General features: G+C 37.2%; 1 protein-coding gene across 2 annotated transcripts in view; it reads left to right on the forward strand.

Moving 5' to 3' along the window:
• The window catches only part of LOC131444761 (inactive dipeptidyl peptidase 10-like), a 278,070-nt gene that overhangs the window by 206,266 nt on the left and 56,596 nt on the right, over window positions 1–15,208 (forward strand). For both annotated transcript variants that reach the window (XM_058615388.1, XM_058615398.1), the window contains exons 6-7: window positions 11,376–11,428; window positions 14,258–14,339. In XM_058615388.1, the coding sequence (XP_058471371.1) occupies window positions 11,376–11,428; window positions 14,258–14,339 (135 nt within the window). The remainder of the gene's footprint in view (window positions 1–11,375; window positions 11,429–14,257; window positions 14,340–15,208) is intronic.

Genomic DNA, 15,208 nt, shown 5'->3' on the forward strand with positions numbered 1-15,208 from the left:
TAGCCTTTAGCTAGTGATACAAATGAAGGCAAAATGTGCTGAACATTTAATCCCTGCACAGCAGCATAAGAGATGCACGGATGCCTCCTGGTCATAATAGAGTTGGTGGAAGTTTGCAAAGGAGCAGCAAACTTACATGCATAGCCTTTTTGCAATTTTCTTTTTTTAAACAAAAAATCTAGGCATCTCAGGACACATAGTTGCATAGTCCTAATTACATGCGATGCCTGAATTGGTACAAGATCTGTGCGGCATATTATTTCTTATATGCGAGTATTGAATGTTTATAACTCTTCCCAGAAATGCAACTATACATTGCAGCGAGCTATACTTGCGGCCATGTTCCTGGGCCCCAAAACATGAAGAGGTTGATTGGTTGTTAACAATGTAGATACGTTTGCATGTTTCCTAGGTAGTTAGCTTCAGTGTCCTTCACAGCCTAACCCATGGGTCTACAACCTCTACTATCAAAAGAGGCACTTTTGGCCTCTCTAACACCAAAGGAAATTAATCTGGAGCCACAAAACCTATTGGATCTTTAGAATGAAGATAACATGGCAGCATATATATAAAGTTGTATGCTCCTTCACGTCCCTGAGCGTCGCCTTACAGATGCACAGGGTAAACTTCTGTTTCTGAAATAAGCACCAGGGTTGAGTTACACTATAGAAGAACTATAGTTTGTTGCATTATGGAATTACTCCATTCAGGTCATCCATGAGAGGAGGGCCCTGGCCAAACTATCGGCCATCATGGACAACACCTCACACCCTCTACACAAGACTGTTGGGGCCTTATGCAGCTCCTTCAGTCAGAGACTGATACACCCTAAGTGCAGGACAGAGCGCCTCCGCATGTCATTCATTCCAACTGCAGTACGACTCTACAACAACCGTGTATAAATATTATAACGATGTTTATGTCCCTGTTGTTATCACATTTCATTTTTGGTCTGCCATAACGCCATAACGCCATGTTTACACTCATTGTACATTTTTACCACCGAGAGAAACTGCACCTTATTACATATGTATATTTATATTTATACTTATATTTATATATATATATGTAAATAATTTCCTACTTGTATTACTTGTATATTGTTTGTTTGTTTATTATCTATTGTTGAGCTGCTGTAACGCCGTTTTCTCTCCACTGTGAGATAAATAAAGCTATCTTATCTTATCTTATCTTAAATAAATACCAAAATGGAAAACCGTTATGGCAAAGGAAAACACCAAACCCTTATGAAGTGGAGAAAAAACACAGACGTGCTTTGCCCTGCTTTGAAATAAAACATGGAACTGTGCAGACATATTTGACTTATACCCTTATGTATGGAAAATGTGTAATAAATAAATGAATATATAAAACATAACTGTAGCATAATAGCTTTAAATAGGCACACAATATTTGGAATTTATGTAGTTCATGTAAATAAAATCTACGCCACTCAAGTATGTGGATCCACCACATATACTTCATGTGGTGGTTAGACATTTGTCTAATGAAGTATATGTAGTGGATCCACATTTGTAACGTGTTCTCTCCCTCTCCTAATATGCATATTTTCTGTCTCATCCCTACTGAAGTGAAGAAATAAAAACGACCATTAGCTTAGAGCTATAAAGGCGCAGTCAGGTGTGGGAGTGAAGTTGACTGATTTCTTATTGACTGTGAGTGACAGCCTCCATTGTTTGCATGCCAAGGCATCAATGACTGGGATGCATACTTTTTTTATTTTTTTTTCTCCGTAGCATCTTGCCTTGCATATACCAGTGGAAGACTTGTGTTCGCTTCTGGCTGTCAGTGCAAAAAAGTTGATCAAATCTATTTTTCTGCAACTTAGCTGTTTGGGATTGTGCAGAAAACTGCTGACCAATTTGTCTGAAAACCAATTCCACTTTGATTCTGAAATGATGATGAAATACTAAAACAGTGTGAGCGTTAAACCTAAAATCAAAACATTTATTAGGAAACAAAACAGTGATTTTACAGCTGCATATCCTGAAACTACTTATCTGTATTCTACTGTTCTCTGTTTGACTGACAGTTGCTGAAGAGAATTGTAATAACATCTGATATATATAAGCATCTTTCCACTTATGTCAACAAGATATACAAACACTAATTTGTCTGTTATTGAAGTGCCACTCCTGCTCTTGATACCTGTGACTGCCTCTCTCTCTCTCACAAGCACACACATACACACACACACACAATGAAGAATTAGCAGCACTTTTTATTTGAGTAGTTCATTTGAATGATTTGCCATCACTGTAATTACAAATTGTCAGTCATGTCATATACAGTTTACTGTCATTTTGTTTGGTCGTCAACCTGAACATGGCCTTCCAGCACAAGGAGATTTAAGTGACCTGCTCTCAGTTGTACCCACCACAATTGAATTACAAATATATTTTTACATAAACATGCATCAAAGTTTGGATACAGATTATTTTACATGGTAGGGAACAGTCACTCCAACAATACCTGTTATAGTATAGTATAGTAACGACTCAATTTATAATCTCATAACCAATTTGTTTCATTCTGAAACTACACAAACTACAAAAGTATTTACTGAGATACATTTTACAATGAGGCTGTGATGTCCTGCTGTATATTTAAGTCTCTGAATTTGATCTTGTAGTTTACCTGTTACAATACAAATATATATAACATATAAAAACAATATGCAGATAAAATGCAGACAGGACCTGACATAAAAACACAAAATTCTGTAAAAACAAGCTATCCAAAATAAAACAAACACATTTTAAAATGTTGGTTTTATTAGCAGCAGCACTAAAGTCTGGTTTCCAAGTGAGCTGCACCACTGGAATCTTTATTATTATACAGAATTGAACATGCTTCTCCTATGTGCTTTTGACTACTCTTGTGTGACTTTGACAAATGATAGCATTTAGATTATAATGGTGTTATTTTCTGAAGCAATTCCATAATTAAATCAGTTAATTTTTTAAGTAAATTGTTGACCCCTGAAAGAGTTGGCACTGTTGCATGTTTTAAGTTTGTATTTGCATTTATGTTCTTAATAAGTTGATTGTAGTTCTTTAAATCTTTAAAAGCTTTTTTTTCTCCATGAATTGTATTTCCCATAGCTCAACATTTTTTATCAAATCAAAGGAGAGGGTGTAACAGTTGCAATGTTTTGAAGTTTGACCTTGAGAATAACCTTGGACCACGGGGTGAAGATATAGTTATAGATCCAGATGCCGTAGAAGCAGAGTAATATCTTATTTTGTGCTTTAAAGAACGTGGACACTTGCATAATGGTGAGTTCATGACCAAATGTGTCAAACATGACCAAACATGCTGCTCCTGTGGAGATGATGTGTTCCTTACACAATTCCTTACAAAATCTTGTAGTTGAATGTGAAGCAAATAACAAATATTCATTTCACCAGGGTAGGAAATTAACTTTTTATTTTCCTTTTTTTTTTATCAGGGGCCTTTTTGTTGCCTCAATAAAATGTGTTTTATGGGGCATTTTTTTTCAAGGTTGATTTTAGCAAGCGTCAGTCCAATAAAGGCACTGGCAGTGATGTGCAACCAAACTCTGAGCCGCATCAAAGAAGCAAACTCTGGTCTGCATAAAAACATAGGTCATAGGTTTGCTTGATTGTCCCTTCACTGATATACTGTATGCTAATTATCAATAAAAAAAACAATTTTGCTGTCTCAGGGATTTTATATATTATTGTCCAAGAATATAATGACAACATTAAGTACTTTTATGATGATTAAAAATCTCATTGTCATCCTCTTCCTCACATATACTTCACACACTGGTATAGCCATATTAGATTAAAATGGAGTGAGCGATAAGGTGACTCTTATTATTATTCTTTCATTTATTATACATGTTTGTGTTATTTGTTTCATTTTCTACTCACTCCAGTCTTAATTCCTCAGCACTACCATATACAGTAGAATATACAGTAGCTGGTACACCTACCACAGTTTGAGATCCATGGACCTTTAGCAAGACACAAGCTTCCAAATGAAACAGGAACTAAAGTCAAGTTATGTTTATTTTAACATACTGAGAAACTATTCAAACTCAAGATTTAGCTTACTCTGCTAAAGCCAGTAAATCAGTAAATTTGATTTAATGTCACTTTCAGATCATTTAGCATTTTCCCACCAGCTCTAAGAATGACTGAAGCTCAATGAATGGTTGCAGCATAAAATTGCAAGATAAGGTTTGACATGTCAGTCTTCCTGTAGCTGGAGAAACAGCACACCTTTCTTAAATTATGTTATTTTTAAAAACAGTTCCAAAGCAGAGAATAGGTTAAAAATAAGAATGAGAGGAAAGAGAAAGCCATTTAAAATCATATGGTGGAAAAAAAAAACGCTGCAGTCGTTTGAATTCAAAATGCTTAAAATTAATTGGTGGGGTACATATGAAATGGTGTATTTCATATATTTGTTGAGTGTTCAAGTAATTGAAATTGATCAATCTGTGAGTAATGAATAATTTGGATAGTATTGATAGATGCTTGGCTCTGAGAATATTGTTATTGTTGTACTGTACTGTCATAATAAGAGGCAAAGAGATTTGACACTCATGTGATGGAGAGTTATGATTAGACTCCAACAGAAATCCAGCTCTGCCTTCACATCACTGAGGATCACTGGATTTCACTGAGATGAGGATTTCCAGAATATCAATATGAAATCTAAATCCGGTCGGAATCCATGTGGATTTCCTTTGGAGAGTAAACAATCACAACAGTACTTGAAAATGAAAAGGGTATGAATATTGTATGTTTTCACTTTAAAATGACAAGAAGCAATGCAAGTCAACATTGTACATGTACTGTGACATTTAAAGCTTTAGAGTGTAATATTTAAAAATATTTATTGGCAGAAATTGAATGTCTTTAAGTGTTTAATCAATAAAATGTGTTTGGTTCTCATAGCCTTAGAGCAAGCCTTTAATACTCTATTTTAGGCAAGGACCTTGCTTTACAGAGGCCACCGTGCATTTTGCTTTTGGAAGCAGAAGCTTAATAAGCAAACAAATATGAAAGACGTTCTGTCCTAAGAGAGATCAACAATGTTGAAAATGTTACTCATTACTTTTAAGAGAAACATTTCATGTGTACATTCTTTACAGAATCTGTTTTGTCCTGACATTTCTAGAGTGATATAGATCAGTGGTCCCCAAACCCCGGTCCATGGACCAGTACTGGTCCATGGGTCAATTGGTACCGGGCCACACAGAAAGAATACATAACTTATTACTTATTATCTGATTCTGAACGATGTTTTATTTCGAAAATTACCGGATTCTCTCTGCCACATCTATGTCATCTGTCTATGACTCACTCTTGATGCATGTCAAGATGCTTGCCTAGGTCACATGTCATGGTCGCAAGAAGAAGATCAACTGCTGGAGATTGCAAATGACGGTTGATCGAAAGCGCTGTGTGTTTTTGCAGCGGTGGGAGCGGGTGCTGCTGCTGGTGTCGGCGCAGCACCCAGCATGACTCACGTCATCTGGGTCCTCCACGTCAACTGCTGTGCAGTTAACAGGCGGGACTTCACATGTTGTACATTTGCCCTTTGGTCAGCGGGCAGCATCCACAACTGGTTGATTTTCGGCCACAGGAATGTTGCGGCTTTGTGAAGATCAGTGATGGACTTGGCCATTTTCTCCCCCAACCGTTGCGCACGGCTGCGCTCTGTGCAGTATCATTGGCACGATGTTACGAGGTCACTGCTAATAAAGTTGCATCGAAGTGGATTCACATTTATTATTATAGTTAGAATATACCAGTTTTAATGCCGGTCGTATCATTTCATTTTGTTGTATTTATCCGCCACACCAGGCCGGTCCGTGAAAATATTGTCTCACATTAAACCGGTCCGTGGCTCAAAAAAGATTAGAGACCACTTATATAGTTCACATGTTTTCATCTTGAGGAGAAGGGTTTGTTTTAGACTAGATTTAAACTTCAATCAGCTCCACACTACTCTGTCTGTGTTTCTTAGTACAGCAGTGTTGTGGTCTTGTGTTGGTCTTGTGCCCAGTGACTTTCTTGTGCTTTGCACAGGAAGTTATTTGTTTCATGTCAAGACAGAGGAATAAAAAAGTGCCATGAAAAGAGTGAGAATTTAACGAAGTAAAGGTTAGTCATGATAATGTCGGTGTTCACCACAATTAGACTTTAAAGATCAACCATAATGTTTAAATAACTTGTTGTTGTTTAATAACCTTTTATTGTTGTTTAGTCTTGGTGAATGTGTGTGAGTGTTGAAAATGTCACAACCTTTTGCTGCTTTACCATGAAGCCAACAACAAAGGACCCAACCAATTAGTTGAAATGAAGTCAGTGTGAATCCTTTTCTCTCAAAAACAGGAATTAACTTTCAGTGTGAATAATAATCTTTATTATTGTTGTGCCACTGTATTGTGTGCCGGTGCTGAACCTTATAGTTTTTCCTAATGTCTTTATTAATTACCATAAGCCTCATCAAAATCTGCTTTGTTTAATTTTACGTAATTTGGAGGAAAGATGTGCTTTGGTATTTGTAGTAGTTGGATAATGTTTCACATTTATGGTTACTTCTACAACCCCTTACACATTGTTTCCAGCATCGCGGTGACAGTGGAAACAAGCCGAGAACAGTTACACATTATTGCCTTTGATATGCTGATATGGCGACATTGTTAGGAAACTGTAGGAAAAGTATTCACTTTTGACACAGAGAGAAAAGTCGGGATTTTGTTTTTTACCTGGCAATTGTAACTGTGATGATCTTTTTTCTTTTTGTCTCTAGCAGCCCCTGAGGAAAATGTAACTATTTTTACTTCCTGGATGTTGCAGTTTGTTTCATTGTAATTTTTTTTTTGCCCATATGGTTTTATAAGTCATGCGTTCCCAGTTGATTTGCTGTTTCAAGACAGAGACATTGTCTCACAGACGTGCCAAATGTAATGAAATGTGAAATGAAAACATTATAAAACTAAGTAAATAGAGAATGAATGTGCTGGAAACATAAAAACTATAACTAAATAACAAAAAATAGATAATGTGCAATATTACTATTATTCAATTGTGCAATGGTTGCTGGAACACAGCTAGTTTTATGTTGCTTTGTTTTATATCTCAGAACTGTAAACCTCAGTCCTGAGGGGAGACGCTCAGATTTACTGTTGGGTGAAACCAAGTCATATTTTTTGTTTGTTTGTTTGTTTTTATTGTATCTTCATAGCCATAAAGCAAGGCAGATTGGTATATTTTACTTCCTGTGCAAAGTTGTGACATTCAAATATACTACACACAACACCATATTGATCACAACTGTAAAAAAAAAAATGAACCGTATGAACAGGAATATTTACCTTAAAAAACATAAAAGGAACATGTAAAACATTTAAATAATAAAACTAATCAACAGGGAAATTAAATCCACTCTAATCCCCCATTTTGCATGTTTTTGGACTGTGGGAGGAAACCGGAGAACCCGGAGAAAACCCACACACAGAATAATGCAATTTAATTAATATAATATTTGAAAATAAACAAAATAAAACAGTAATATCAATGATATATTCAGTACATAATATGTACATGCTGTACATCTGTGTATGTAAAAGGTCAAATTAATGTGAATAACATGGTGGGAAATAATAAGAAATAGTAATACCTGTAATAGTACCAAGGAAACATATTATTTTTCTACCCCTCCCAAACCATGCCCCCAGAACCAAAAACACAAAATAACACTGAGGGGGTAATTTAAGGATTAGGAAGAATAATTTATGTTGTGGCCCAAAATCAATCTCCATTGACCCATCTTTGGGCATGTGTCACTTGTGAGAGGTGTGGCTTCTAATCTGGGCACTTAAATGAAACACAAGAACTTCAGCAATACAGACACTGTACAGACACTGCTCACGCATCAACTGTGGCCAAATTTCAAAAGAAATTGCCTCCTCAAGGACAACTAAATTGCTCTCTAGCTTGTAAATACTCCGGTATATTCAGGTTGGCTAACTGCTAGCTGTGTCTCCATCTTTTTGGCCATCTTTTTATTTATTTATTATATTACAGTTTATTTTTTTATTTTTTTATTATATTACAGTTTATTTTTAAAGCCTAATGGAAACAGATATCTGCTGTGGTGGAAAACAATAGCACAAATGCAAACTGTGAAGTTCTGACTCTCTATAGCTGTTTAGAGCTGAAGGCAACTGCAGCGTTTGGCGGGGATCGTTCAGCAGAAGGATGACTCCATCTTTCACTGCCCATATTTAATTTCTATTGCTCATATAAAGATGGTCATTATGGCTGCTGTCAGTGATTTTTGTGCTGTTAAAGTTGCCAAACCATACCAATTAGCCTCCTGTAATGACCTTTCTGTCAAGCTCCAAGCATATTGAATGGAGGGATGTCTATTGGCTTGTTACCGAAAAGCTCTCTGACAATTTGTCTCTCACACAGTAATAAGATGAAGGAAATACATACTTACACTCAATGATATATATTGTTTTCATTTATTACTGCTTTATACTCCACATGAGGGTCACTGGGAGCTGAATCCAATCCCAGTAGACATAGAAGGGGTACACCCTGGTCCGTCGCAGGAGCAAACATGTAGAGATAAATAACCTTTCACTCTCACATCCATATCCACCTCTGCATGTTTTTGAACTGTACAAGGAAACCCAGAGAAAACCCACGCCCACACAATGTGAACATTCAAATTCCACACAAAGGCCCTGCACCACTGTGTGTCCCTCAGTGGTCATTTTATAAAAGTTAATCCCACCATTATGAAGGTTACAGTGGTCTAGTCTGGTGTGTCCTGTTTAAGAATGATGTTGATGTCACTTCCCATAGAGTCTCCACTTATTTACATCACAAAGTGTCGACCTAAAGAGATAGTTCCAGTTCATTGCAGCGTGGTTGTATGAGGTACAAACACATAGTCATAGCCTTAAGACTGTGTTGTGTGCAGGCTTGGCAGGCTTGCTCAATTCACACCACTTTGAGTGTAAAAAAGTGTTTATCTTGCCAATAGACAGCCCTCTCCAACTGGACACTGAAGTTTGTGTCACTTTGTAAACCACTTACTCTCCCTCACCAAAGTCCATAGAGAGCATTTTTCTACACCAGGGGCCAAATAAGTTGCCAGTCATTCAGTATGTTTGCATCATTGAAATACATCTGAATGAGGGGTTTCTAACATACAAGTCACACAATAACACATTCCATTCTTCTCCTTCTTATGCTAATGCTGAGCTAGAGTTTGCCTGCCTGCTTGCAGCCATGTTTTCACTAAGAGCATGTCTGCTTGGGGTGTCTAGGTTCAGCAGACATGCAAGGTGGCATTATCCTTTATAACATCCAAAGGTTTTTGCAGGTCAAATTTGCATTATTTTAAAATGACATTATACTTTTAGAATATATTTTTAGTTTATTATAATCAACCACATGATGAACTCAGACACCTACACTAAATGTATTTTTTCAAATAATATCCGCAGAAATAAAGTTAATAAATTAACCACACTGTCACTAAAACATTAAAAAGGCCTATGATGACACATGACACAAAAGTGTGTACGTGACCAGCTCTGTGTATGTAAGACAGATGGCAGCTATCAATGTACTGAGAAAGTCAAGCCATGTTCTTGCTGTTGTGTGCTGGGAAGCCTATGCCAGCAGGCACAATACCATTGTAAAGAGAAAAGGGTAAAATAAAAAGGCTTATCGTCTCTGTGGGTCTGGACCGCCTGAAGGAATGGTCCAAAATGAACTCCATCATGGACAACACCTTGCGAGACGATGTAGAGCACTTGTAGCCTCTGGCTCAGCTCCTTCAGGTGTAGCAGGGAGCACTTGAAGAGCTCATTTGTGCCACTGGCATGTGTATTACTCCCTCCTATAACATCCTTGATAAAATGAAAAAGGTGCTTATAGTAGTTTTTCAGGGCTGGTTTCTTTGTTCATTTTTTGTCTTTATGGTAGGTTAGATTTGTCTCAAATCTAAACTACCGGTCAGTTTCAGTCTGGAAACACACTCACTCACTCTATCTATCTACAGTATCTATCTATCTATCTATCTATCTATTATTGCTGATTATTATTTTAATCAATATGCCAAGATTGACTTTTTAGTATTAAGGTTTACACACTTTCATTCTCAGAAACTTGATAATGCTGCTACACCAATAAAGTCCAAATGTTATGGAGGGAGGAGGAAAACAAATCAGCCATAAAAGAAAATTGGCACCATATCTCAACATTGACTGCTCACTCATTCATTATCTACTGCAGAGTTTCTAAACTTACGACCCAAGGGCCACATGTGGCCCACCACTTAATATACTTTATTGCAATATCGTAATGGAATATTGTGCAGCACATTTGAGATCATACTGCCAACCTGATAATGAAGATTTTTTTCCAACTTCTTTTTTTAAATGTAGACCTTGACAAGACTAGACAAGAATCCCAGCTGACATGGGGCAAAAGGCAGGCTGTACCAGGACAGGTCGCCAGTCCATCACAGGGCAAACATACAGAGACAAACATCTATTCACTCTCGCATTTACACCTACAGTCAATTTAGAGTTAACCTCTGCATATTTTTGCACTCTGGGAGGAAACCGGAGAACCCGGAGACAACCCATGCAAAAGTGGGATTCAAACTGGTGACCCTCTTGCTGTGAGGTAAAAGTGATAGCCACAATGACACTATGTGTCCCACATTGGCAGTTCTGATTTCTAATCATCGTTGGCGACAGAAAAAACAGTATTGGTCGATTGTCTGGTCGGTCTGTCGTCCACCTTTAAATGGAGACTAATCTGTGTGTGCATGTGTGTGTTTATCGTGGCAGAACTGAAGTTTGTGTCAAAGATGCCATAGATTCCTTTGCCTTCTGTCAGAGCTGAATACATAAGTGTCATCTCCATGATGGAATGCAAATCAGTGGCCTGTTTCTGTGTCCGATCACCCACCACGTTCACAGGTCTATTGTCATGTCAGGCATGATAACTTCTCTGGCAGGGAGGGAGAGGGTTCAGACAGCTTAATGTGCACCCCTCTGTCACTTTGTATCTCTCTGTCTCCCAGGCTTTTGGGTGATGATGTGTTCCTTTGATGGAATTAAAATGACTCGTCCTATACAGCTGTCACCCATGCAAATTGCATTGTCTGGAGATTATATCACTGAAAACCGCCAGCCATCTCTGTTTTGTTTGATGCCTTCCTCCTCTTCATTTTTTTTGTCATAATGTCATTATCTGTGGCACTCCTGCATCTCTTGTTAGGGATTGAGACAGTCATCCTTTAATACCTCCCTCTCTGTGTCTCTGTCTTTGCTTCAGGTTTACCGTCACTCTTACATGGCCTCCTACAGCATCTACAATATTCACACACGGTGAGTGTTTGTGTCTTCTTCAGCAGTTGCTGTAGGACAACCTGCATGTTATAAAAACCTGTTATCAGTGAAAATAAATAACTGTCAGCCGCCCAGTTTGCTACAATAAGATACAGAGATACAGAAAATTCCATGTTGAGACATGTATTAAGGGAAAGGCAGACGTTGATCTACTTCAAATGTTAAAATCATAACACAAAAAATGGACTGTCCTCATGTTCAGGAACCCTATGCAAATAGTGTCCAGTTGAAAAGTCAATTAAAGATATTTTGTTATATATTTACATCAAGAAAGATATTTGCATTAAGAGCCTTTGTACAGGAATAATTTAAATTAATCTAATGTATAGTACCAACATATATACTTGAGCAGAGATTTTTGCTAGTACGCAGTGTGTAATGCTGTATTTCCATCATGGTACTGTTCGAATGGAATGGTAAAGCCCTGCAGGGTCAGGCTTGCGTTTTGACTGAGGACAGTACCGGGATGTGCATAGCATAGCAACGAACACCGACAATGAATGCGACACAACAGATAACAACAACAAACAACAATGGAGCACATCCAGCAGCTTTTTTATTTTTTCTTACCTGCACGGTTTGTGGCTGTCTCAACAAGCTTTGTATGAGAATAGACTGCAAGTGTTTGCCTAAAAAAACATGTACCATACTACTACCAAACTCAACTGTTACACTGAGTGGAAGGGGGGAGGCAAATAGGCAATAGACTAGCAAGCTCCTGTCTCTTGTATTAAGAGGAGTGAACTGTGCATGCACATTTTCTAATAAGAATCTACAGTATGGCCAAACATTTCTGTGCTCCCGACAAGAAGTGTATCACCTCTCAGTACCTCTACAATGGAGAACATTTAAAATCTACATTTTATCTCGGAATTATACATTTTACGTCAGTTACAATATATACTGTTATATTGTTCACATTTGTGCACAGCTCTACCAAAAGGGTGTTTCTTATGTTTGTTCTAAATAAGTGACTGTAGTGTATTTTTCTTTTGCACAATGTTGGAGAATTGCAAAGAGCATATACAGTCAAAATGTGAAACATACATATTCATTGTCTCGTACTCACTTACTCCCCTAACTTCAGCAAGTGTAACCTTACTGTAGTTTTCAAATGGCTGTACAAGTAGTGTATAGTGCTGTCTTGAGCATTTTCAGGTAGTGTCACTGAGTTCTGACCTTTTTTTGCATTGGAAAACACTGACAGAATAAACTATCGTAATGAAAACTTGACAAAGCCATTTGACTCATAAACGATGGTGTCAAGACTTCTCATTTTGATGACACTGGCAGTTTCATTGACATGAATACTTGCTTTTGAGGAATGGACTATCCATTTTGAGCAAGTGACGTGCTTTTGCAGGTTATCCACAAGGTTTTGCAGTTTGCACTAATTGTTTTAACTGCTGTGCAAATGTTAATAGTGATGTGAGAAAAGCACCAAAGCGACTGAGAAAAACTTGAAGTGCAGCTATTTTTGTCAGGATAATCAGAACATGAAACGTTTAAATTGTCCCATCAGGTGTGGGTATATTTACAACTTTTTACATAAATCATATCACAGTGGACAATTCATCTTGTACACAGAGGTGGAAAGAGTTGTTCTACTCTAGTAAAAAATACTATTACTTAGATGAAAAAATTACTCATCTAAAAATATACTCAAGTAAAAGTAAAAAGTTGTTCATTTAAAATGTGCTTAGTGTATTGAAATTATACAGGTTGTAATAATAATAATAATAAAAAAAAAAATGCATACCTTCTGCCTCTCTGGTTGAACACAAATTATACTGTTGGCTTGCATTCTACTCTTGTATCACTGGTACACTCTTCCGTCACCCTCTTGTCTAATCAGGGCAAGGCTCATTGTCCCAGGCTCCTCCCCCTTTTATTTCACAAGAGCTGTCACTACATCACTTTTCTCTCTACACTGCTCCAATTCTCCATACCTCCTTCTCTCCTTTGGTTATCAGACAGTTAGCCTCTGAAGAAGGAGTGTTGTTCCCTTTTAATTACTTTTAAAAATCTAAAATCAAATTAGGTCAAGGTAATTTTCCTTAAATTACCCAAAGAAGTCCAAACTCTAAATATCAGGGAGCTTCCAGGTGTTTTTATGACAAAATGGGATTAAATGTGAAATCATTATCTAATACATTACTTTCAAACTCTGCTTTTAGTAAATTTAGTTTATCTGGTGAGACTGTGTGACTTTAAAATTATCATCAGGTTGTCAAGCAGACCTGCCTCGCATCACAAACTGAAAAGTTTAACATAAAGTCGCGGCAAAGGTTTTGAAATTATCTGCAGATCAGTTTGCAGCTGTTTGGGGCTCTGCTGCTTCACAAAGGGATTTTTGAAACAAGTGTCACAGAGGCTAAAGTGTTAATCCCAGACATGCTGGGGTGTTGACATTCTGCCACAACTGTCAGTCAGAATAACCATTACAAATCAAAGAGGATTAAAACAACACAGCTGAAGGGATTTGCCTTTTCTAAAACAAGTGTAATTTCAGCAGGTTTTGTTTGTATTTGTATGTGTACCATATTATCAACTGAACCAAGATCAAATATCACATAACGGGTTGTAGCAGACATTATTGGGTGATGCCAATAAATGTCTTGTTTTATGTAAATATGAAATACATTCCAATGTGAGAACATGTTTGGCCCATGTGTGCTCAGTCATGCATGCACATCTATTTTATCATATTCCCAGCAGAACTGAGGCAGAGTTTACAAATTATATAAAGTGGCCCAACAGTGCATGTTAGTAATGACATTGCTTGTTGCCTTTAATGTATTTTTTCAGGGAAGTTTGGGAGCTGGACCCTCCTGAGGTGGTGAACTCTGTGCTGCAGTATGCTGCGTGGGGAGTGCAGGGTCAACAACTGGTGAGTAAACTGAGAAAAACTGTGAGGGATCATCATAATAATTCATAAGAAACAATCATATAAACATATGACAATACAGTCTGTCAAAAACTATAATGAATGTATGTCTATATATATATATATATATATATATATGTATATTTACTACAGTCGCTAGGATCATATGTTGCCATTGGATTCTATAATTTATAATAAATTATCTTCTCTGTACAGTTGTACAAATAAATCACCATCTTCAGAGGAGAAATTGTCACATATGGTGCATTTGAAGTATTTCTGTAGAAAAAAATCACCATTTCTCTGATCTTTGTGATCCTTTCAGCATTTACTTTGAGAGTGATGATAATCAGACAGCAGAAGGCTTCATGTGCTAACTGTGAGTTTGTATTATATGCAAGAGCACATTATAGGCCACAAATGTCTAGGGGTTTGCAGAGGCCAATAACACACACATTGTCACCCGTTTCCTTTTATACACAACTTTGATGGGTATTGTACGGTAGACTATAGGGATCTTAGGTGGCAGCAATCACTACAGGGTGTCGGGTCAGGACACTTTTGTACAGTTCTTCTGAGTGCATGAAAAAGAGGCGGAGTCCTTTAATAAGGTTCAAGCTGTTTATCAATTTTTGCGTGAGGGTGTGTGGTTGCTGCAATACAAACACAACACAATACTGTCTGATTAGAAAATAACAAAACTAACATATAGAAATACACTGAGCTATCCAAAGGTAACAAAGGAAAATACAGCTTCAGATAAGTAGTGAATGTAGCGTCAACATTACTCAAATAAACTAAATGAACTGTCATCGATTGGTTTCTATGCAACATAAAAACATAAGATGGATGGACAGACAGTCATTAATCAA

This window comes from Solea solea, chromosome 2 (genome assembly GCF_958295425.1).
Source record: "Solea solea chromosome 2, fSolSol10.1, whole genome shotgun sequence".
NCBI lineage: Eukaryota > Metazoa > Chordata > Actinopteri > Pleuronectiformes > Soleidae > Solea > Solea solea.